Source organism: Dermacentor variabilis, chromosome 3, assembly GCF_050947875.1.
Source record: "Dermacentor variabilis isolate Ectoservices chromosome 3, ASM5094787v1, whole genome shotgun sequence".
Taxonomy (NCBI): domain Eukaryota; kingdom Metazoa; phylum Arthropoda; class Arachnida; order Ixodida; family Ixodidae; genus Dermacentor; species Dermacentor variabilis.
The window spans coordinates 168,291,846-168,315,824 of record NC_134570.1 but is presented as its reverse complement, the minus strand read 5'-3'; the positions used below and the strand labels follow the sequence as shown (position 1 = coordinate 168,315,824).

The 23,979-nt window shown below is 46.4% G+C and overlaps 1 protein-coding gene across 1 annotated transcript in view; it reads right to left on the bottom strand.

The window, feature by feature from the left end:
- Positions 1 to 23,979, bottom strand: part of LOC142574893 (putative sodium-dependent multivitamin transporter) — a 58,851-nt gene that overhangs the window by 18,736 nt on the left and 16,136 nt on the right. The window contains exons 6-7 of the mRNA XM_075683889.1: positions 17,403 to 17,470; positions 14,850 to 15,001 (exon numbers count right to left, since the gene is read on the bottom strand). Of these exons, the coding sequence (XP_075540004.1) occupies positions 14,850 to 15,001; positions 17,403 to 17,470 (220 nt within the window). The remainder of the gene's footprint in view (positions 1 to 14,849; positions 15,002 to 17,402; positions 17,471 to 23,979) is intronic.

The following is a 23,979-nucleotide window of genomic DNA, read 5'->3' as shown; positions in this document are numbered from 1 at the left end:
AAGATTCCAGTTTATCGATGCGACGTTGTATCTTTTGTCCAGTACAACGGGATATCATTACCTAGTGAATGGAATTCATGCGTTGGTATATTAGTTCCGCCGGACGACTAATTGCGCGAAGTCGCTACCAATACAGGTCGAATTGCGAGCACCTAGGTGAGTACACGAGCATGTGCATAGTGGTCTGCGACCCTTCTTTAATACATTTTCCCAGTCCATATGAGAGCCTTTTCCGACAAGCGTTCTCCAGTAGGTTTTTTAACACAGTCCAATCAATTCGTCGTATTGCATTAGGCGAATGAATCTTAGATACACCGTTAATGTTAGGTGGGGATGCAATTGCTCCCATGTGTACCCAATATCAAAAAACCACTTCATGCTTCTGGCAAAGCTGCGCGATACGTAGGTCAAGTTCAGGCCGCCGCTGTACACTATGCGTCGTAGAAATGCATCACTGTCGTCATTCAGCAGCAAGAGGTGATGATGGGCGACAAATGAAGCGAGACTTAATCGCGCTGTGTTGACTTTTGAGCTTCCTCAAATGAAATGATGGGCGTTAAAATATCCGGTGATAATGCAAAGACAAAGATGCTTCTAAATCTTCTAGGTTTCTTATGTCAAACGAGCTTGATTGAGATAGGTACCCACCTACAATATTAAAGGTGAGCTTTCTGTTTTCAATGGTTAGGCAAACAGACTGACTGTTGTGACGAAGTTGCACAGGCTTGGTGATGTAATTATTCTCACGGCAATTAAAGATAAGGACCTTGCTATTTTCGCTGTTGCATGAGGAAGTAATTGACTCGTAGTCGGATAATATGATTTGGTGTGATAATATATCTTCGCAGATAATGATAATTGGAAATCGGTTAACCGGTGCAATCTGGCAAAAATCAGCCATGCGTAAACTGAAATCTCGGGTGTTCCATTGAATAATCTATGCATCTCTGATCTTCTTACAGATGACTGGTGATTGTGGCCCACGGTGCACTCGAGAGTTGCTAGGACTTCGCTCAGCGAGTCCAGCGCTCTTAGTCCCCTTCACGAGGATGGAGTTTCGATACTGATAAACAATACGCTGATGACATCATTTATGGACCGCAGCATTGGAATGATTCACATCATCAACTAAAGTGTGCTTCGGTGGAGGCATTAAACGCGTTGACTGCTGGGAAGGCTGAGTGCCCCGGAGCGCCGACCAGTCCCCTACAGGTACGGCTTTTACGATTGAGGTGTCCTTGTGACAGGTCTTGTTGTGAAACTTAAGAGGTACAAAATGAAGGTTGTACAGGTCTACGCCCCTACATCCAGTCATGATGACAAGGAAGTCGAAAGCTTCTATGAAGACGCGGAATCGGCGACGGGTAGAGTGAAAACAAAATACACTATACTGTAGGCGACTTCAATGCCAAGGTAGCCAAGAAGCAGGCTGGAGACAAGGCAGTGGGGTGATATGGCATAGGCACTAGGAATAGCAGGGGAGAGTTATTAGTAGAGTTTGCGGAACAGAATAATATGCGGATAATGAATACCTTCTTCCGCAAGCGGGATAGCCGAAAGTGGACATGGAGGAGCCCGAGCGGCGAGACTAGAAATGAAATAGACTTCATACTCTGCGCTAACCCTGACATCATACAAGATGTGGACGTGCTCAGCAAGTTGCGCTGCAGTGACCATAGGATGGTAAGAACTCAAATTAGCCTAGACCTGAGGAGGGAACGGAAGAAACTGGTACATAAGAATCCGATCAATGAGTTAGCAGTAAGAGGGAAAATAGAAGAATTCCAGATCAAGCTACAGAACAGGTATTCGGCTTTAACTCAGGAAGAGGACCCTAGTGTTGAAGCAATGAACGACAATCTTGGGGGCATCATTAAGGAGTGTGCAATAGAAGTCGGTGGTAACTCCGTTAGACAGGATACCAGTAAGCTACTGCAGGAGACGAAAGATCTGATCAAGAAGCACCAATGTATGAAAGCCTCTAACCCTACAGCTAGAATAGAACTGGCAGAACTTTCGAAGTTAATCAACAGGCGTAAGAGAGCTGACATAAGGAAGTTTAATATGGATAGAATTGAACATGCTCTCAGAAAGGGACGGAGCCTAAAAGCAGTGAAGAAGAAACTAGGAATTGGCAAGAATCAGATGTATGCGTTAAGAGACAATGCCGGCAATATCATCACTAATATGGATGAGATAGTTCAAGTGGCTGAGGTGTTCTATATAGATTTATACAGTACCAGTGGCACCCACGACGATAATGGAAGAGAGAATAGTCTAGAGGAATTCGAAATCCCAGAGGTAACGCCGGAAGAAGTAAAGAAAGCCTTGGGAGCTATGCAAAGGGGGAGGCAGCTGGGGAGGATCAGGTAACAGCAGATTTGTTGAAGCATGGTGGGCACAATGTTCTAGAGAAGCAGGCCACCCTGTATACTCATTGCCTCATGACCTCGAGCGTACCGGAATCTTGGAAGAACGCTAACACAATCCTAATCCATAAGAAAGGGGACGCCAAAGGCTTGAAAAATTATAGACCGATCAGCTTACTGTCAGTTGCCTACAAACTATTTACTAAGGTAATCGCAAATAGAATCAGAAACACCTTAGACTTCTGTCAAGCAAAGGACAAGGCAGGATTCCGTAAAGGCTACACAACAATAGACCATATTCACACTATCAATTAGGTGATGGAGAAATGTGCGGAATATAACCAACCCTTATACATAGCTTTCATTGATTACGAGAAAGTGTTTGATTCTGTCGAAACCTTAGCAGTCATGGAGGCATTACGGAATCAGCGTGTAGACGAGCCGTGTGTAAAAATACTGAAAGGCATCTATAGCGGCTCCGCGGCCACCATAGTCCTCTATAAAGAAAGCAACAAAACCCCAATAAAGAAAGGCGTCAGGGAGGGAGATACGATCTCTCCAATGCTATTCACAGCGTGTTTACAGGAGGTATTCAGAGACCTTCATTGGGAAGAATTGGGGATAAAAGTTAATGGAGATTAGTTTAGTAACTTGCGATTCACTGATGATATTGCCTTGTTTAGTAACTCAGGGGACCAATTGCAATGCATGCTCACTGACCTGGAGAGGCAAAGCAGAAGAGTGGGTCTAAAAATTAATCTGCAGAAAGCTAAAGTATTGTTTCACAGTCTCTGAACAGAACGCCAATTTACAATAGGTAGCGAGGCATTGGAAGTGGTAAGGGAATATATCTACTTAGGGCAGGTAGTGACGGCGGATCCGGATAATGAGACGGAAATAATCAGAAGAATAAGAATGGGCTGGGGTGCGTTTCGCAGGCATTCTCACATCATGAACAGCAGGTTACCATTATCCCTCAAGAGAAAAGTTTATAACAGCTGTGTCTTACCAGTACTCACGTACGGGGCAGAAACTTGGAGGGTTACGAAAAGGGTTCTACTTAAATTGAGGATGACGCAACGAGCTATGGAAAGAAGAATGATGGGTGTAACGTTAAGGGATAAGAAAAGAGCAGATTGTGTGAGGGAACAAACGCGAGTTAATGACATCTATAATATTTTTTGCGCCGCAGGCGTCTGCAATGTACGACTCCGCGCACCTGGGGCACACTGTGGATTGTGCACTGGCGGCATTGAGGCTCCCTGAAGACAAATGGTTGAACGACACTTCGGAAGTGACCGACTTTGACGTGCATTTGGATGCAGTCGCCCTTGAACACTGTCTTCACACAGGGGCTGTTTCCGAGACGGCATACACGCTTTATGACCACTCCTTCATATGCCGCTCTAATCAGAATGGGCAGGTCTGAGTTGCTTATCGCCAGGTCGATATCGTAGTTTACGCTGGCAGTGCAGGTTTCATACATTGGTATAGGCAACTGTAGTTTGATGTTCCACAATTCAGTTATCTGTCGGAGCATGTCTAGCGCAGAGACAGGGTCCTGTCGCCCACCAGTATATTCTTCTGCGTGCTACTCAGATCTCCTTAATTTCATTTGCGCTATTCCCTCAAAAAAACGGAGAGAGCGTGCCTGTTTAATCTTCGAAGGCTCATGGAAGAATCCAAAGTTATGGTGAGGATAGCGTGCGGCCAGCCCTCAGGTTTTGCCTGCAGGGTTGATGTACTCCTAGGTAATGACTTCTAAATGAGTCTGATATTGTCCTTTCGGTTCCCCGCCAACAAATAGCTCTCATCCGATGAGTAATCCCGTGTGACTGAGTAAACCTCAGTGTTTGCGCTGGTGCTGGACCAAGTGCCTCGTTGCCTTGAGTAGCTTGTCAAAGAAGACGTCTGGCATGGCGGGATCAATGGCGCCGTGTCCATGGTCACGAGCCTTAGTGGAGTCTTCACTGCTGGAGGACCAGGTGCGCTCTGTCATTGAAGAGATCTCCGTAGCAGGTTTCAGACCATGTGGGCCTGTGGGTTACTCCGCGTCCAGAACCGCAAGGCAGAACGCATAAAGCGCACCACATTTTTTGTCGAAATTTGGACGAAAAATAGCTAGCCGAGACCGATGCGTTCTTGCAAAGAGCAACTTCGTCGTCTTCCCCAAAAAATATAGAAGAAGGTTGGGATCAAGTAGCATAGTGTAGTAGGTCATCTCACATATAAACCGCATAATCGGGGTGTATAAAACAAACGCAGGGGAATCACAACTGATTGTGACAGAGTTTCAAAGTGCAGTAATTCAGAAATTTGCAGCTAATAAAACCAGGACAAACGAAGGCTGTATTGAAAGCTGATTCCGGTCTTCTACATACATGCGACCGTATAATGTAAACGTTTTATATTCTGATTTTATTGCGATCTTATGACGGCAAATTTATGTAACCACAGAAGAAAGCTTCAGGCGGTCACCAGGAGTGTTATGTGAACAGCCCAATGAAACAATGTCCTCGTTTATAGCTACAAACAGATAAAGAACATTATTGCCGTGTATAGCTAGTCACTTTATTTCCTTTAAAAGCAAATAGCATTGCCTCCTTGACAGGCTTTTCTCATCCGATTAGCTGGCAACAGCTGAGGCGCGCGCAGGAGTGGAGAGGGGTGCAATATGCTTAGTGAAACTAAATGACGCGATGAGGAGGGCGGTGGTGCCGTCTAGGATAGGTCTACTTCCCTTTGAATAGCTTGTAGTGGTGGGTCCCAAAGTGAGAGAGTTTCCAAGGAAAGATCTTTAGAGATGATGTCTTGGCCGAGCGATGCCGTACACGTGCCTAAAGGGCTCCACAACATTATACTGCCACGCAAATTTTTACAGCAAAACTTCATTTGCATCTCCCTTCAACATTTCCGTTGCTGCTGCTGCTACTGCTGCTACTGCTGCTACTGCTGCTGCTGTTTTGCGCACCGAGTCATGGGTTGAATCAGAAAGTTATATAGAAGGCACGAGCATGGCGGAGAGGGCCGGCGACACGAGAAACTCGTTGGATTGTTCCATCGCGCTGCCACAGTACCGTTTCGATTGCTGTAATTATTCGTGAAGCCCTGCAGAAGCTGCAGCGCTTATCTTTGTACTAACGGGCAAGATTCCAGAGGCGAGATAGGTGTAATGAATGTTATAGAAGAGCAAAAGTGAGGGGGCTTGTCGGTAGTGTCTGTACAACCGACGAAGTTACGAAACGAGGGAATACTAGTCCTGTCCAGTAATGTGAAAAGTCGGGCTAGTATCTTTAATGTTTAATGTTAGTATCTTTAATCTTTAACATTTTTCCGAAACACAACAATTGCTGCACTCGAAAGTACGTTATTTCGGAAAGTATATTTATCTCTATTTATTTCAAAACATATCTACAACTTAGTTGCGAGTACTGTTTCGTTGTGTCATCTCCGCTGCGCTGGTCCACCCACATGGTATAACGAATACTCCTGTCACACGGCAAATATATGGACATTTATAATAAATTACGGTCGCTGATGATGTCATTTGTTTGTTCATGTCATTACTGTTGCCACACGAGTAAAATGTACAGGCATTTGTTTAAAACGACATTTGCAAACGAATGAGTTCGCCATACTAATCCTTGACTCCAGAAGTACAGGTTTCTCATTTTTCAAGTAAAAATGAGCAGGATTCTTTCGATTTTGTTACATAATTATTACATTTATCACACTTATGCGTACCACAGTGCATAATTACAGAAAGCTACTCTCAATCCAGTGACTAGCCGACCGTCTTTCGTGAGGCATGGCGGTCACAACGGTAGCCATTGTGAACGAGTTTGCGCAAAGTCCCTCTTCGCAGGCCCTCGAAATTGCTTCTAGAACATCTAACTACAGGTCCAGCTGTCTTTCTTCATTGCGATGTTTGACGCGCTTGCCCATCAAATGGGCTGGGACACGCGACTGCCGTTCTCATTATTTTCAGCAGTTATAGCCTCACGCTTTCCGCCATGCTGCTTGCCTCATCTTCGGCTTGGCTTGATTCGACTTGGTTGGAAGCGTTTACAAGTCAATGATACAAAAGCAGAGTGGCAAAGGCAGTATCACGTATTTGAGTGGAATTTAGTGTTAGTAGAAAATATTAATTAGGTATAAAAAATAATAAGTATCGCCATGTCATCATTTTCAAATGACAGTAATTTTCCTCTTGTGACATCGCGTGGTAACATAACAATAACGTCAATAAAAACCCTTCGTTGAAATTACATTAGATTTGCCGTGTGACAGGGAATAACAGCCTTGCCAATATTCGAGCTCGCATGGATAGAAAGAACCCATGAGAATGAAAAGGTGACGCAAGAAAGCTAGATAAATTTAAATTCAAGGTACCGTATGCTTCGCTTCTGATATTTTTTTTAAAAACGCAAAGCTATTCCACTCTGTGAAGGTGTATGACCAGCGGAAACGTATGTATGGTTCACATAAATATATATATTAATAATAAATATTGCAACGTGCATTTGTTTAAATGCGACTGACGCAGCTCGCGTCGCTGCGACGCGTGCGGCCTCGCTGCGGCGCAAGCGGCGTCGTTTTACGCGTTTCGAACATAGACGCCAAATGTATAAATACGGGGCCACCGCTTGCGCTGGCTCAGTCCGATGAACGCCCTAGGCGCGCTTGCTGCTTTCGCCGTCCCAGGGTTGTTCACTTGCTTTGGGGCACAAATTCGCCCAATAATCTCCAAATTTACCGCCGACGCAGTGTCCCTTTCTGTCTGCCTGCCTGCCAGGCAGCTCACCGTCACATACATGTCAATATGTTCATTGAAAATAAAAAACACATACCGCAATGAATTGCCTTTTCTCCCAATTTTTGTGTGTTTGTTTTATTAGGTTGCATACTCAATGATTTGATATTTTTTTATATTTTTCTTGCTTTTTTGGATTTCTTATTTGGTCGTCCACTTGATATCGCTTTATGATTGCTATGATATACGGTCAGTGGCTCTCTGGCGACGCTGGAAAAGTTCTTGGCCAATGTGAAGTCTATGCAAGACCGATGACACGTCGTGGGCACACTGTTGTTTGTGTAACATTGCAGAAGCACTCCAAGAGGAACGGCACGAACCCCTTTGCGTCTGGCCGAGACACGTCTATGTTGAAAATTACCCGCAATTACGATGGAACTGGAATCGGTCGGGGTGATCCAACCATAGGTGCATAAGCTTGGCGTATGCGGCACGATCTTCATCCGTATTACGTGCCATTCCCGCTTCTGTTCACGATGGTGTTCTTCGTAGGCGCACTATTCTACCGCAGTCTCCACAGCACGCGGCGTACTCATTGTACGGTTGGAAGTCAAGGTAGATAAGCTGACCTAGTTTGCCTGTAGAGCCCGTGATGTCAAACCGCAATCTACAATAAAGAGCGTTGATTCCGGTTTTACTATTTTTTTATTATGATATTTTGCATCGCCATGTGTTTCGACACGTCTCGCCATTGAATGCAGCTGCGGCATACCCGGCGACACGCGTTTGCTTTATGCTTGAGCACTTCTGGCTCTGGCGTGCCCACCATCTTGTTTTTGCCTACGCACACAAACCGCCAGGACCTAGCTTACAATAGCTCCGCTGTAAAACAAATACTATGTAAATTTATCACGCGGACACAGGGATTGCACACGGGGAATGCACAAGCAAATGTGCTTTAAAGCACCACAGCGTCTAGATGACTACGGAAGCGGCCACCCATAAGATCAACAATTATGTATTCGCCGTGGTAGCTTTGCTGCTATGACGTTGTTCAAAGTCGCGGGTTGACTCGCGACGGCGGCTGCCGCATTTCGAGAAGGGTGAAAGGCAAAAACGTTAGCGTACTAATGATTAGGCGTACCTTAAGTGATCCGATGTAATTACCTGACGAGGTTATGGTGTAGCGCAGCTATGCACGACATCGCGGGGTCATATCCCGGCCACGGCGGTCGATATTAAATGGAGACGAAATGCCGAAACGCCCGTGTACCCTACTTTCTTGTGCTCGTTAAGGAACCCCAGCTGGTCAAAACTGATGCTGAGTTCCCGACTTCCGCGTGCCTCATAATCATATTGTTAATTTAATTACGTTCCGAGCAGCCAGAGGCAGAGCGATCGGTAGGCAGCCATGTTTTATTCTTTTCTGAACGGGGCAGTCTTCGGCTATTCCAAAAACATTCCAGTTTTGTTAGGCATATTGACATACCTTTAGTGCATACACGTCACTTTGAGGTGCTAACTGCTTGGGGTTTTGTGTCGTTGCGTGATATGAAGGTGAAGTGGAGCAGCCCGAAAAATGTTGAGCCATAGCGGAATAATAATGCGAAAAAGGCGCATCTTCAGAAAGAATTTTGTTCGGGCTAGCCATGCGTAATCAGTGTGCAGAGCTCATATTATATGGTTAGATTTGGTGGTTTTTCGTTAGGTGGTGTCACCGGCAGGCTAAGTCGGTGTGGCCGAAAATATTTTTCATGCCGAGGTCGAGGTGTCGTGCCAGATATGCAATACAAACTGATTGGAATAGCTCCTTGAATGTTTCTGGCGCTCACAGCCGCCCGCTTCAGCTGCTTCAAATGAGAGCATCGATATATATATATATATATATATAAATATATACACACAAAGAGTGCCCCAGCTAACATGGACCAAGATGTTGAAAAAAACCTATACGTTCTTCAAAACAGAAATCGCGTGGATGTTAGCATTTATCTAAACTTACTGTACCATTTTCGCGCGTATTTTTTTTTAGTAATTAGCCGAGATAAATGAAATTACATTTTCAAATATAGCTTGAAACGTTCAGACCTCAATGGGAAAGTTGTGGAGCTCCACAAATATTGCCCAGCCCAGGCACTTCCACCGAGATAGGCTTAGCGTGACCGTTTTTATTCGAGAAAAACAAATGCCCGCACAGTTTAAAATATGCCACGTGACAACGTGCTCTGTGCACCCGAATGCGCCGCGATTACAGCGCTCTCATGATTGATTTGTAAAAACATCGCCAGCGCCGCGCCTTCCCTTCACTTACGAAAAAGTGCTTCAATTATGGTCCCTAGGCTATACTTTTGCTTGGTTCTGACATTACCGGCAGTGGCTGGCGACGGCGCTCCGAAAAAGCGCTTCGTCAGCAGCCACTCCCGCCTGTCGCCGAAGAACGCACTGTCATAAGCCGTTTATTCCTATATGACGAGAAGAGCAATTCTTTTTTTCCAGCGTTCGAGACGATGCGGAATAGAAAAAATACAGAAAAAAATATGCGTAATACATCTGCAACATGGGGCTCTATAAAGTAAAAGTATTCCAAACTTTTCTATGCCATTTCTGCAATCAGCCCACCGCGATTGGTCAAAAACTTTTTGGACCACCTCCACTTCACCTGTCTGTCACGCGACGTCGCAAAAACCACGATTGCTCCAAATCTGATATGACGTGTACACACTGATTATGCATAATTTGACCGAACAAAACAAAAATAGTTATTTCTTATTCGACGCCTTTTCGTCATTAGCCCTCGGCTATTGGTCGAACGTTTTCGGGCTGGATCCACTCGACGTCATAAAACAGCAAAATCTTACCGCGTCAAAGTGATGTGTAGACCTTAAAGATGCATTAATATGCCGAACAAAACTGAATGTTCTTCTGAAGAGCCGCAGGCTGCCCCGTCCCGAAAGGAATAAAAGATGGCTGCCGCCGATCGCTCCGGCATTGGCTACTCGCCCCTGCCGGAGAGCATGGATTTCTTTGCGTGTAATAAAACATTTTGCGTGGCCATGTAACGTTTTCGAGAACTTTCGGCACATTTACGACGACTTTCGGCCAACTCTACTTTGCTGAAGATCCGTTTTGAAGTCATTCTTAAGCTTCCGTTGCATGCCGCCGCGATTGTCGACGAGCCAGCGCAAGCTAAGTAAGAGGAAGTGGACGCCAGCACCATCCTCTTCATCCGGTTATCGATTTTCAGTGCAGTTGCTCGGCCCCATCGAATACCTCTCCACTTGAACATGCTCCTCGCCTCTTGTGAGCCAATTAGACAATGCAAGCAGCTCATTGCAGGCAATGTTATTCATTTTTCAAGCAAACAAGAGTGACCTCCTATGTACGATGGGACCATTTGATTGGTTTCTTCAGACCACCCTGCGGGTGACCGCCCGGTGCTTGCGTCGGGGGTTACGCAAGTTTGATGTCAGGAGATTGATGAAAACATATTAGAATAGTTTTACGTTACACGGCCCCTGTGCGAGAGGAAGCATGATTTATTACAACTCCGCTTTTCTTTCAAACTGTGTCAGCGGTTAGGTGCTCGACTGTCTATTACTGTAGTGGCGCGCAACCATTTCCAATAATTTGTTGGCAGCGGCTCAAGCATGCCGCACTCAAGCGAGCAGAAGGGGAACGAGAATGCCTCGGCTACGCTGAAACACCGAATGCGTCATTGCTCTTCCACGCTCCCTTCCACGCATATTCGTCGATCTCCTGTTATCTCGTTGTATATTTCCGGTTATATAACTGATGTAAGAGGTTTACGTGAACATTTTGTCACTCAATATTTCTTAAATAATTGAAGAGCGCTTTTCAGGAAATTTGTGCTTTTGCGTTCATATGTTGTGCATATTTCACATGTAGTCATTTGCTATAATATATATATATATATATATATATATATATATATATATATATATATATATATATATATATATATATATATATATATATCCTGTTCGATGGCTGCTTGCCTTTGTGCGGGCTTTGGGCAAGTCGCTTGCCTCGAAAGCACCTTTTACCCGCCGTCTTCTCCATCACTGATAGAAATAAAGAAGATATTATTATTATTATTATTATTATTATTATTATGATTATTATTATTATTATTATTATTATTATTATTATTATTATTATTATTATTATTACCTTACAACCACGCAATGCGCGCGACTTCTCAACCGGCTACGTGAAATTAACTCCTCCTTCGATAGCCATCAACATAATTCTTGGCCACACCAATTCTGTATTGCATAGCATTGACATCGAGTCCCGCCCCCAACTCCGGCAGCGTCCTTACTGCGTCTCTGGTTGTGAATGTCGTCCCATCGGCGAACAAGTGAGCGGTATTTTCTGCGTGGAATGATCGAGCCGTCCCATAACATGTGGGCATCTTCAATCACCCTCGTAAAGGTGGATCTATTCTCTTCTACGTCGATTACAGACGTCTCAACAATATTATGCGGAAAGAAGTAAATCTCCTACCGCGCATAAACGAAGCTCTGCACTGTTTGAAACCTGCCGACTTCTTTTGCTCTTTTTACTTGTACTCTGGATATTGGGAAGTCCCCATGACGGAGGCTGATTGCTCAAAAACCACCTGCTCCTCACCAGAAGAATTATACGAATTTAATGTCATGCCAGACGGCCTAAGTAATACACCCACCACTTTCGAGCGCATGATGGACATTATCTTGCGCAGTGTCAAGGTTTTCGGTACCTAAATGGTGTTTCTGGTTTCTAACCTGATTTACCAATCGATCTCCAACAACTAAGAGGGGCATTGAGCTGTTTCACGAAGGCTGGTCTGCAGCTCAAAATTGACAAATGCTTCTTTGCTGCTAGTAAGCTTCCAATCTTAATCGATGCCGTATCCAAAGAAGGCATGATTCCACATCCGGCGACACGTCGTGTAGCTACGCAGTCCGCCAAGCTTGCCAACGTGAAGACTCTACGCACCTTGGCCGGCCTGTGCTGATATTTTCACCGCTTGGTGAAGAACTTGTCTATGGTTATCGCTCCTATCACTCAACTTCTTGCTGGAGACAACCCAATATCTCTCTGTTCCAAAGCACATGACCGGGCGTTCACGGCCCTACTCAGTCTGCGCTCCTCTCCTACTATGCTGCAATATTTTTGCACTGCTGCCCTAACTGAAGTCCATACAGATTAGATGCCAGCGGAGTCGGTCATGGCGCGGGTGTAGCCCAAAAAAAGACGATCTTAATGAATACGTCGTTGCTTATGCTAGCCGCGCGCTCCCGTATGCGGAGCTAAGCTACTATGTTACTAAAAAAAGTGCCCTACAATTACAATACTCCGCAATGCGAAAGTTGTGCGCAGCTCGATACATGTTTTCATATCGCGATATATTGAGGCATAGAATTTGAAGCCGAAATTTCCGCACCGACTGACAGTATGCCACTTCCTTCAGCGCATTTGTCGAGGGAGGGGCAGTATGGGAACGCTGGCATAATCAGCGGCATCGGCGCCACCTATGGAAGGAGACGACAATGAACGCGCGAGCAGTGCCACGAGCGCGTGCGAGTGGTTACAGCGAGGTGCGTTGACGATCCAACTGCGGTAGAAGACAACGACGAACGCGCGAGAAGTGAGACGAGCGTGTTCACGCGGTTACGCCGATGGACGCCGACGCTCAACCCAGGCATGGGTGCCTAAGTACTGCGCTCGAAAAACTGTGTTTAGTCATACTTAGGTTACCTATGAAATTTGGGCATTATTACTATAGGTGCCCATTTCATGTAGTAACGGACCATTACGCGCTATGCTGGCTCTCATCATTGAAATTCCCCTCTGACCGCCGCGCACGCTGAAGGGCGGAGTAGGACATCCGGGTCCTGTACTGCAATGGACGCAGATACAACGATGCCGACGCTCTCACGCTCGCCGATTTATTATGGCGTAGACAGTCTTTGCTGACTCACTTCTATGCCGTCAGCATTTGCCATAGATGACATGCGCTGTAAGCACCACAGATACCTGTAGACTACCGCACTTTTGGGATTACCCCTTGATCCTCAAGCTGTTCCAGCATCTAGGACTCTACGGTGGCAGGCGCAACACTGTTATTGGCGACAAACACCTTTACCGTCGTGACTATCTCCCTGAGGGCGGGGGATGGCTCTTTGTATTACCGGGCTAATTAATGAGCGTCGTTTCACACTGATCATTAACGTACTCACAATAATGTGTTAAAGATCTACACCCAGCTTTGGCTCCGGTATTACTATTCTGGCCGGTACAAGTTTGTTCACAAGTTCGTTCACTGCTGCCTCGACTGCCAACGACAAAAGTCAGAGCCTAATTCTACTGCCACACCTTTACAACCGCTTCCTTGTCCAGGTCATCCCTTAAATTGGGTGGGAATCGACCTTTACGGTTTGCTTTCTTGTACTAGTGCTGGTAACCGCTTGATTATGGCTGCCATCTCACACGCTATGCACAAACTGCTGCACTCACATTTGCAACTGTCCAAGACGTTGCATCATTTGTACTGAGCCATTTTGTCTTTTTCATGGAAGCCCTCGGCAACACTTCAGTGAACGAGGCCGCGCTTTTATACCTGAAGTAGTTACGTAGGTTCTCAAGGAGTGCTACATCCTTCATCGCGCCACTAGCGCAAACCACCCGCAGACGAAGAGACTGGCAGAGCGTTTCTAATGCGCTCTTGGCGACATGCTCACCAAATATGCGTTTCACTATGGCCACTGGGACGCTGTGCATCCGTTCGTCATGTCCTCCTATAACACTGGCACTCAAGCGATCAATGGCTTTTCTCCGTTTTTCTCACTGTATGGCCGCGAACCTTCATCCACCAGCGATAAAACATGCCGTTCTACCCTACCAGCCTGACTTGCCGGAATGTGTTCCTCTATCTGAAGCTGCGCAGCATGCTGAAGATTGCAGACAGCTCGCCCTTTGTCTGATGACAAAGGGCGAGATCAGGCCCACCAGAAGCATTGTCGTAGTAGCCCTGACCCACCAAGCTTCTCTTTCAACACTTTCGTTTGGCTGTGGGATCCACCTGCAGCTCCCGGTGTTTCTACTAAATTGCTCCTAAGATTCCATAAATCATGCTGTGCGATTGCGGAATCTTACCCCATAGTACAGCCCTCGTCACCGTCTTCTGAACAGCACCGCCGCGGTGGTGAAACGGTTCACTTAGCTCGGCTCCAGCTCTTCTACGATCCGTCTAGGTTGCCGTATGCTTAGACTAAGAGAATGGCGTCTTTTTTCCTGGGCTGCAGTGTAATTAAGAAGAATCGCCGGGCAGCCTGGCACATCACCAGCTCTTAGACGCGGGGCCCGCTCTGGCTGCTCGCTGGCTAAAATAGGTAACAAGTTTGACATCCCTTTTCTTCCGTGCCCCACAAATAAACACCTTGACAATACATATATTTATTTATATATATCAAACAATAATCAAAATTCGAAGGTCAAATATTCTCTGTAAATCCTGACTGGCCCACTTCAGCGACAAGATGAAGCCGACCGAGACAGCAGGTTGCTTATAAAGGTTACTGGGACAGCATTAATTCTGCACTCGACATAAGTAGCATGATGTCGATAGCGCTGCACCTGCATTATGACGGAAGACGTCGTCAACGCGCTGCTGACGTTTCTGTTGATGGTTAAGGCTATACTTTAGGGATATGGTGACTTACTGAAAGACATATGGCTTGAAGTCCTCGAATGTCATCGGCCTTAGATGTCGCTTGCTGGCATCCCATAGCACTTTGATTGCAATAGTCGCTGGAGCGGCCACAATAACTAGTGCTTGTACACAGTCAGTCCAAACCACACCTCTTAGGCCACCCTGAAAAGATGGCGAACGTGGACTACTCAAACCAGACCAATGCAGCAGGCACAGCGCAATAGTTATTGCTAGGGGAGATAACAGTCGTGGAAGGCTGAGAAGTTACGTTCGGCAGCTAAGTCATCTTGATGTTACACTTCTGTGCAATGCCTAAAATATTTAGTCTCTAATGAATGCCAGAACTCCAGTAAGGGAGAAAAGTCAACCGTCAGGTAGGATTGATTTACTGGCGAGTTAAAGAGCTTGTGTCCTTGTTCTCGTACCACAGCATGCTCTGATAGCTGCTACGTAGCTCTTGAAACGAAAACAAGATCGAAAGGACTGCTCTTGCGTGCAACGAGGAGTTGTGCCCATACTTTCTTTTAACGAGAAAATGAATTTTCGCCGGTTGCATATTACTACCGGCAGGCGATAAAGCAGAGAACATGGCTTCGTGGTTTTCCGCATGGCGTGTCGTAAACTGCTCATTCATCGACTGCTAAAAAGGAAGACGCTAAGAAATGTTTTCACGTGAACAACATTAGAAGATCGTGATTAAATTCGGGTGTTAGAAATGTTAAAGCCATCAATTGTGCCACGGTGACGGGCTTCAGGATAATGTTGAGTATTACACGTTCATTAAGAGAAGCGCTTCTGGACTCGGCCCGAATCGCAATAGGGCCACTGCGCTTGGCAAGTGATTATGCAACATTGTGTTCAGCGGCAGAGCGCCATTCACTTTGAGCAACCGCCGCTTTCAGAACCATTGTGATTATAAAATGCACATTTTCTCGGCAGTAAAGAACACCAGCAATTTACGTATATTTCGGGCTGTTTGAGAACGATTTGCGGCATGCCGCATGCAGCGCTTCGATAGGACATTACCAAAGTTAAAGCGAATGCAAGAACAACATTCGCACTCTGTAGATCATACAGGTCGAAATCATACGCACGTGCTCGCGTTTACCTCAATGAATCTCAACACGAGAAACTATCGCGAACACAAGCGCGTAGCACCCTGATTCAGCAAGCAGATGGGATCACAGTTTAGGGCACTATTGGTTCTAAGTATTTTGCGCCCTGTGGCTCTTGCTAACAAAAATGTAGCCCCTTCAAATGCGCTTTTTGTTCTCTCTACTTGAAAATATGTAGAAAAGAATTATAATAAGATACATCTAAGAAAATTATAATGTTGCGAAGAAACCTTCCACGAGGCTTAGTTGAAACATTCTACGGGCAGGCAATCTCATTGGAAATTTTATTAGATTGCGTTGGTACGAACGCGAAAGGAGTAGATACTGCGCCAGCCTCTTGTCATTCAGCATCATGATGGCATCGTCAGGAACTTCTATAAGGCCGTTGGCCTTAAATTAGTGACTGAAAAACATGCAAGATTGTAATCCCTTATCTCTGTCTGGTTGTCAGTAAAAAATCATGAGCGAGAATTCAATGTTCTCAAGGGTTGTAGTTGGTAACAAATTCGTCGCTATACCAAGTTTTCAGCTCGTTAACACTAATGTATGTCTATGAAACGATAATATACTCTAAATGGTCGTGGCGCCATACGGCTAGGGATAAAGCCGGATAGACGCATTAGCTGTTATTTCCTTTGCGCTCGTTTTTATTCGTGCAATACGTCCTCGTCTTTTCTACTTATTACAGGACTTATCTGTGTTATGTTTGAGCTACAATGGTAGAATCTGGATACTGCGTTTACGCTACCATCGTCAAATCCTTCTCTTGTCGCGTCATGATTCTCAGTCTTCCTCATCCTCAGTTCTATTCTTGCCGTTCGCATGAAAACACAAAACTTCGCCCACCTCTTCAACTCGAAATCCAATCTATTACTTTATTAATTTGTGCTGTCGAGAGTCGTTTCGGTGGGTTTCGTGCGCCAGGCACGTTTGAGACATGTGGCGTCCGTGCATGGGATTTTGGGGCCAAAGCAGGCAACATGTTAGCGAGCATATATGGCCTTTTGCGCATAGCGATCCTGTTCTAAGTAGCACTGTCAACTGTTAGGGCCCGCTATAGTTAGGAGTACACTACTTCAATGCAGCACTAATACTCAAGTGCGTTGAGTTTTTGCTCTCTTGAATGATCTATCAGCGTTCATTTATGCTGCTATTGGCATAAGCATCGATTTTCCTTGTTTGGACCCCTAACGTATTGCTCCATGTCTCGAACCCGTGCGGGGAGTAAATAAAATAGTAAACTAGTAGTTTACAGGTTGTCTTCACGAATTTGAGCCATCAATTTATACTCCTGAACTTGAACCTTAGGTGAAAATTTCTGTTCAGTTGAAATGAATAATACACTGCAGTCTATGCACTAAACCTGTGATGCATGAATAACATATCTGAGGTCCATACGCTGCCACATATTGAGTAATGCAAACGCGGTTGCTTGAAGAACATCTTACCAATGCAGTGTATATAGTGCCAGTCAAGCCGATCACGAGGCTACACCAGGTTACAGGAAAATGAAACACTGTTGGTAAAAAAAAGTACGCAGAAGCGTTATTGGGGTCATATAAACTTTGAACGTGTTAGCATTGTCGGTGCACATCTGATTATTCAAAATTATAAGCTTACTTAAAACATATGCGCCCTTTCATTTGCTGAACTCTGTAATCATGCTGGGAGCATGCTGTGATGGGCAGGGGAATGGTCCATCACCAGCGGCAAGATGAGTATGAGGTGCATTATGGGTGACGAGGCCGGCGCGGAATGCCGCATGTCACATCTGACGCTGACTGCAGCCGAGGAATGCCGACGGACGCCGGATACGTCGGCCGCGCCTCGCATGGGACTAAGGAGTGCCGCCCTTTCACTGGCGTGGCGTCGCTGTGCTACGTAGAAATATAAAGTTGCCTTGATGGGTTGAAAGTATTTTGACGTAGCGTGAGCGCTCGCGCACGCTACGTCACGTGGCGAGAACAACAGCGTCTGCAGCTTGGCGGACTGGCGAAGCCGACGTAACAAGACGCGGTAAACTCGCTCTGACGCGCCCGGCGTCGCGATGGTTTTCTCCGTCCGCATGTTAGTCGCGACGACCGCACTGACTCAGAGTGCATTGCACGAAGAAAAAATCCTAGATCTCCCGTGTTGAGAGTACATGCAAGCATGAGATGGCTGCCGGCACACTGGTTGGAGATAGTACTAGCCACACTCTTAAAATGGCTGTGGTACACGTTCACCACGGCACACGCCACCACATCACACTCAACCACGCCATGCTGTGCAGGGGCCCATATGGACGCAATAGTTTCCTGTCACAGACAGAACCTCATTGCAAGTCTCGTGTCGGTCAAACAGCCGTCCACGGCGAGCCAGATCCACTCTGGGGCTCACGTACCACTGGCATTGAAAAGAACACACAGCGCCAAAAGATGACAATAAGATGTATAGTGCTCTGTGTCTTCTTTTGAATGTCGCTATTGGAAATTACAAATAGTTCTTCAGTGTACTGTAAGGCACAGCTTGAGTATTATTGTGAACAAACATTAACAAGAACTCGGAAGCAATATTTTTGTAACTACCTTATGCACTGCTGTCTTGTCTGGTTGCCCGAACGATTTCGTTTTGCTTTCGCACCTTGCCCGGATGTTCTCGTTTCAATGCCCGGATAACGGGTCTCGTTTTTGGTTCTTGAAAGTCGCCTTCAACGGGAGCTAAAAGCCTTTCAAACATTAAACAGTGCTCACGGCGCTTCGCCGATGGTCCTAGACAGCCGTTCAAAGCGCCGCGCGGATTTGGGTTTCAATCTGCACATGCTCCGGGAAGAGGAGCCAGTGCCGTGCTCGTCGAAGTATGGAGGGGATGGCATTTATGCTGGCGCACCGGTAGCGGCGTAGCGTGACAGGCCGCAAGCGAAGCTCGACCGCGTGCCGATAACGGCGGACTATAAATGCGCCGTCTGGTCTGGCAGCCCCACACTAAGATCGGTTTCAGACACAAGGTAAAGCGCTAAGGAGGCTAGAGAGACTTTTTAATGTGGCTGCATTCGCACGTTGATATAGTTCTACGTTTTAGTGCGATAGCGTTCAGGGCCCCAAGTCGCAAAAATATGATGTTGGCGTCGGACGTCGTTTTGAGAAAGATAATTGCACACCGCAACCATTGGGCCCTCCGCGTGGCGCATAGGAGCTGCTGAACTAATGGAATTCCTGAAAATAATGAGCGAGAAAAATCGTTAAGTACGACCTGAGCACAACCCAGAGGCTTGGCAGCGTTTCGATTATACCATAAAACATAATTCTGTTACTCGGATACTCAAGCATAAACCCTTTTCCAGCGTTTCTACCATTCATAGAGCGCTCGGTTCCTTGCAGCAACACCATCCAGATGTTTGAATCGTGGTTCGCACAGCCGTTCTTTATATAGGCTCAGTAATGAATTAAACAAGTTTCAATCCGTAGAAACAAATACAGTGTGGTATGCGAGTGCAAATACGTTGTTTTAGATCATGGTGAGTTTTGTTGTTTTTTTTTTGGGGGGGGCAGTGGGGAGTATTCATCTGAAGTTCATCGTGAGGCGCCCTAGGTGCTTGCTCGCTAAGGTCCATAGATAAGGAAAGTTTAAAATGGATCGACAATCTTTTTTTTTGCGCCATCCTGCTCAGTCTTGTGCATACTCTCTCTTTCCTACTTCATTCGAGTGCGTGATTCGTGCATTACTTTCACGTGGTGTTCTAAATGGCTAGAGGTGATTTTCTGAAGGTTCAAAACTAGTGCGCATACGCCTGTGATCTGTTCGGATCTTTGTCGGAAGAAAAGTTGTAGTCGTAGCCAAGGGTAAGACGATGTTTTAGAGTGTGCCATGGCAGCTGGCAAAAAAAAGCACACGGCGCTGTATTAATCTGGAAGAGAAGCTCCTTCGACCTCTATGGAACCTCCTGGCGCCTCAAACAATGAGGAAGGCGAGCACATCAAAATGTTTTCGCCTGCATTTTGTCGTCTGCTACCGATGCCTTTGGTGTCCCAAGTGTCCGCAATGAGTGTCGCTGCACAACAATACGCAAATCTGGCAGGGTACCCGGCATATGAATTATATTTACCTAGTGCAAGCACCCGCGTTTCCATATCTCGCCGCGTTAGCTCCACTAAACGTCGCTTAGGAGTCGCGGTATACTTCAATGAAGGCAATTTTTTAGGGCAAGACTGCCCTCATAGCGCTGTATCGCTAGCTTTCACGACTGTCGGTTGCAACTCGCAGCCAGACGCCGGAATCGGGGATACATCCCACCAACAAATGTTTCGGCCTATTAATAGGTCCTGTTTACTTGAATGCTGGGGCTTCGTTTGATTTGCGCTACACTTTTTCTTGGCAGTTTCTTGAAGTTTGCCTATCCGACAACAGGTTCAAATGTCCCTCTGAATCGGCCCACCTAAGCCGCGGCGCCGCCTGCCCGGCCTCTAGAGTAGAACATAACGCATTGAACTATAAAGTTTTTCAAGCGTTCCGGCATAGCCAAGTTAAGCGGGCGTGAAGCGCAGCTGCATTTCATCGAACTCTTGTTTTGGACATTTTGGCGGATTATGCCCCGTATTCTCGGTTCGTTGCATTGTACGGCATCGAGACACATCCTGCCACCTCCTGGTGCAGTCGTAAGTCCGGCTCAATGCACAGAAGAGAGCTCTGGCCCCTCTGAGAATCAGAGGCGGGCGTTAGGCCTGACTCCAGCAGCGTCGCTCGGTCCTGCGGTCGAAAACGTGCGTTGGCTTCATGCGCGCCAGCGATTCTCCAACTGTGGTCGACAGTGTCGCTAATTATGGCTTCCATGAATGCAGAGGTGGCTGTGTCTCCGGACTGTTCTGCAGCACCTACCAACAAGGGCATTTGTGTGCCGACAAAGGATGTGCCAAATTCTACCATTTCTGGCTAACGTCGAATGGATGCGTCATCTCCTGCATCAGCCACATCGACGGCGCCTCCGGCATATAATTGGGGATGTAGTAGCGCTACAGAATCGTTCCGCTCGTTACGTGCGCCGGAGCCCCTCTATACAAAGTGGTCACCAAGTCCATGGCTTACGTTGACCTTACGTTGTTCTCAAAGCGGGTGCTCCAACATGCCCTGAATTCCTGCTTCAAGACAAAAAGCTTTCAAGGCTTTCCTATCCACGGAGCTATGAACCCTGTATCGGTTTTGGTACACTCTCTCCCACACGTGGAGCGTATATGGGCGCTGTAGGCTGTGGCCACTTCTGAGACATCCTGTGTACCCGTACAACCTTATCTGACATCTGGCTCGGACCTCCGGCGCTATGTTGCAGCCATTCTGGACGCTGGTGAAAACACAGAGAGCGTGGTGAAGGATGTAATTCCTCGCATCAAGTGGTTAGTGTCCATTATATGGGACAATGACGCAGATGCCTAGTCACCTTTCGAGGTCCTCCAAAGCCTCCTGAGCGCATCGCTTAATACGGTTTTCTTTTACTGTTCCGCCCGTGCCGGCCAGCCGTGATACATTGCTACAAGTGTTTCACCGGGACTAATGCGTGCCTCGAGTCCACAGGTATCAGACTCCAGCACGCATTGAAAAAAGCAACTATGTACAAGTGTGGCTTATGTAAATCGAATGACCATGATGTAACTAACAAGGCCTGCTCCACGATGCGATGTGCTAAGAGGCTAAGCATAAGAGTCACCGAGGAAACACAAAGGTCATCGTCATCGTCATGAACCGTCATCGCCCGCGCCGCGCGGGCGAACCTACCTTGCGATGACGATGCAAACTGCACCAGGCGCACAGCTGCTCTCGCCGACAGCACTTATGGTGTCGGCGATCTGTTCGACAAGACTCGCCGTACAGTGCATTATTCTAGCTTCATTTTTATTTTTATTTTCTCCCTTTCAAGTGTAAGAACCAGAACAGAAGCGAAATTATCTCACTAGAGGGGGATCGCGCAGTGTGGCCAAACCGGATGTGCGCGCCTGTCAATGGCGATGACTGTACGGCGCACACTATATCTTCACTTATGCTTGGGCCACGCGCTCCGCTGTACAACTTTCATTTGACGCTGATAGTACATACACTGGTCTGCAATCGACTCGTCGATGTCATCTAAGCCTTGTGAGTCTCTACCCTAATCTGCCGCCAGACTTACACAAGTGCATCCATGGCCCTCATCAGCCGTCCTTTTCGGACTTTATCCAAGAGACAGAGTTTTATAATTATGTGTAAAACTTCATGTTAATGCCGTATGGCAAACTAACGCCATAAATAAAAGCTGGTGTCAAACCGGGCTAGTTGGTATGCCATGCTGGAGTGACTGGCGAAAGAGTGGACACGGGACACTAAAAAGGCCACGAGGACAAGCGCAAAGTTATATCTGGTGTTTATTACAAAAACGTATGTATATGTACTCTCGCGAACTTGATCGTAATCAGTTACAATCGTGCAATTCAACATGGTCAGCACAAATAAACTAGGGCGCACCAATGCCGCGCCAAGGCTTAAGGTGGCCTCCCACATAAAGACCCCAGGTGTGCAAATTCTTTAACAGTCAATGCTACCAACGGTTTGCTGAAGCAGTTGCGTTCTGTGATAACCGCTGCCTCAATGATGAGTCTAGTGTTTTCTTGAGCGCAACTTGGTATTAATGTTTTTTTTCAAAGAGTGGAATACATTTGGACCTTCTCTCTATTTTTATACTTTTTCATTATGTTCCTATAGTCTCGCGAACAAACGGGAACGTGCTTAAACGTCAGACAACAGGAACATAGTCAGAAATCACTGCTAAAGCTGCGGAGCCATCTGGTAGGTTCAGTCAAACCTCCTTTATACCTAGGCATCGTCTGTGTAGGCCTAGCAGCGCCAACACAGAGCTCGTCTCAATAACGAGAACAAAATATACCTAATTATCTGCCCTCAGCATGTCGTGAGAGTAAGCGATGGCTGATTTCGTCTTTTATTTGTTGCCGTCAGAGTGTAGACCAAGTAGCACGCGTGAATTTGCATCGAAGCGTGTGCATTGTCCGGGAGCGTGCGAAACGCCATAGCTACTGATTTGAAGTGCAAACTGCACAGCATTGAGAGCTGGACTACACAGATTATGTTTCCTTACATAATATACCTTGTACTAGAAAGTGAGAGAAATCGTACTCTGTCAGTGAAATAACGCTTTTATGAATGAAGTATGTATTGTCGAGGTGAAAGTAAATAAAATATGCCGATTTTTCTTTATGCCATCAATAGTTTTGAAATTTCCTAGGAGCACTTTCGTACAGTGAGAAAGAGGAGGATGGCGCAGGAGAGGAGGAGGGGTGCTACATTGAAAACATGTTTTATCTACGCACCTTATTGCACGCGCGTGTGAACATTGCTGGCGCGAGGCGAAGCACGGACGGAACCCTCAGCGAAGCCTTGATGGACTGCGCGGAGTGGTAAACTTTCATTACGAAACTTCTTGCGTAGCTTCCACTGCGTATCACCCATGGATAAAGGAAAACGTTTGGAGGAGCATCGCGCAACGCGATTGAAGCCAAACCTGGTGGCCCAACATGTGATCGCACGTCAAAATGCGCGGTCGGTTTTAGTATTTCAGCACTGCTGGCAGAGCCACGGCAGCACAGCGCAACCCGCGCGCAGCGAATAAAACAACAGGCATAGCTACTGGGAACCAAATGACTCCGCAAATCTCAATTCTCGCTCCGTGATCTTGACGCAAAATATCACGTGTTGGGTTACAACTGAGCAAATGTATGGGCTTCACGCAGCGTTCGCTTGTCAAGGCTGGCTGCGTGACGTAATGCTCTTTTCTAACTTTTCCTTTTTCCATGCTTGTGCCTGATGGCTGAAAAGGACTATGGCTGGCTGCCATGGCTGCCTTTGCCACCGTCAACACCATGCTGGCCACTGCAAGCGACCATCGAGCGGACCCCTTCTCCACGCTACCGCTTGTAGCAGATGACCAGTTAGCTTTGTAGATTATTGATAACGTTTACTGATTACTGACAAGCTTTGTGATTATTGATCGCCGGAACAAAATTAGTC